Raw genomic sequence first — 1,084 nt, 5'->3', positions numbered from 1 at the left:
AGACCCTCGTCGTAGGTGACCCCAGTAATGAATGGTATTTTTGAAGAAGTTTTGGCTCTTTCTTCACGTGGATGTTTCGCTATAAATGCACCAGGCAGGTCAGGCTCAACAACTGGTGAAAATACTACCACGGGATCAGTGTCGAATTCCTACATGAAAGAGAGTATTTAAAAAAAAATCCAGACATCCAATAAACACTTTAAATTTTGATAAGTACGTAGAAATCATAAAATGATGATGAAATGTTGGCAGCGGGTACATTTCGTAAGCATTCAATAGTTTGTGTCCAATTATTTGGAGAGTAACATTTGAAATATTCTGCAAACTGTGTTGCTCGCTTTTTGGCAACACCTTTGTGGGCTGGCTGTGCCCATGGCGCAAGATTTGTGCCTGACATCGCAATTGCTTTGGAATATAAACCTAAAATGTTGACCAAAATCGAAATTTCATTATTCTATTTGTGTTTCAGCCTTTGAAATGTTTTGAATACCCTCAGTTAATGGAGACATCATTAGATATGTAACACTTGCACTGCCAGCACTCGCACCGAATATAGTAACACTATTTTAAGGAAAATAACTGATTTAGAATTGACAAAATACATGAATGAACATTTAAAATCACAAAATAAAATATTACCTTTTTGGATCGCCACCAAATCGTTGAATATTCTGTTGAATCCATTTAAGCACCATCGCTTGATCTTTTAAACCAAAATTTCCTGGACAATTGGCGTCCTCCGTACTGAGAAAGCCTAATGGACCCACACGATAATTTGCCGTAACTAACACAATGTCGTGATCAAGGAAATAAGCAGGATCGTATTGCGACTTGGTATTAGAGCCAGATACAAATCCACCTCCATAGTAATACACCAAGACAGCCAAATTCGAAGAATTTCCCTCAAACTAAAAATAATATTAGAGTACCAAATGGCTTGAAATATTTCTTTGTTGTTTTACCGAGTGTGGCACATATACGCTCAAAAATAAACAATCTTCATTGCCTTCAGCAATATAACTGTGTACAAATGGATCTTTTTGAATGCATGCTGGACCATCTTTCACTGCTTTGTATTCATCAT

At 36.8% G+C, this 1,084-nt stretch overlaps 1 protein-coding gene across 1 annotated transcript; it reads right to left on the bottom strand.

The window, feature by feature from the left end:
• Positions 1-4: 4 nt before the first annotated feature.
• LOC116347497 (venom carboxylesterase-6-like) lies at positions 5-1,076 on the bottom strand (the record flags this gene model as incomplete). Its single annotated transcript, XM_031778094.1, has 5 exons — positions 5-149; positions 218-420; positions 491-561; positions 640-908; positions 963-1,076. Coding segments are annotated over 5 exons (802 nt in total), but the record flags the coding sequence as incomplete, so codon positions are not given.
• Between the last annotated feature and the right edge of the window lie 8 nt (positions 1,077-1,084).

The sequence above is a fragment of the Contarinia nasturtii genome, unplaced genomic scaffold (assembly GCF_009176525.2).
Source record: "Contarinia nasturtii isolate CC-2019 unplaced genomic scaffold, AAFC_CNas_1.1 Cnas_scaffold_1935, whole genome shotgun sequence".
NCBI lineage: Eukaryota > Metazoa > Arthropoda > Insecta > Diptera > Cecidomyiidae > Contarinia > Contarinia nasturtii.
This window is presented reverse-complemented; position numbering and strand designations above follow the sequence as displayed.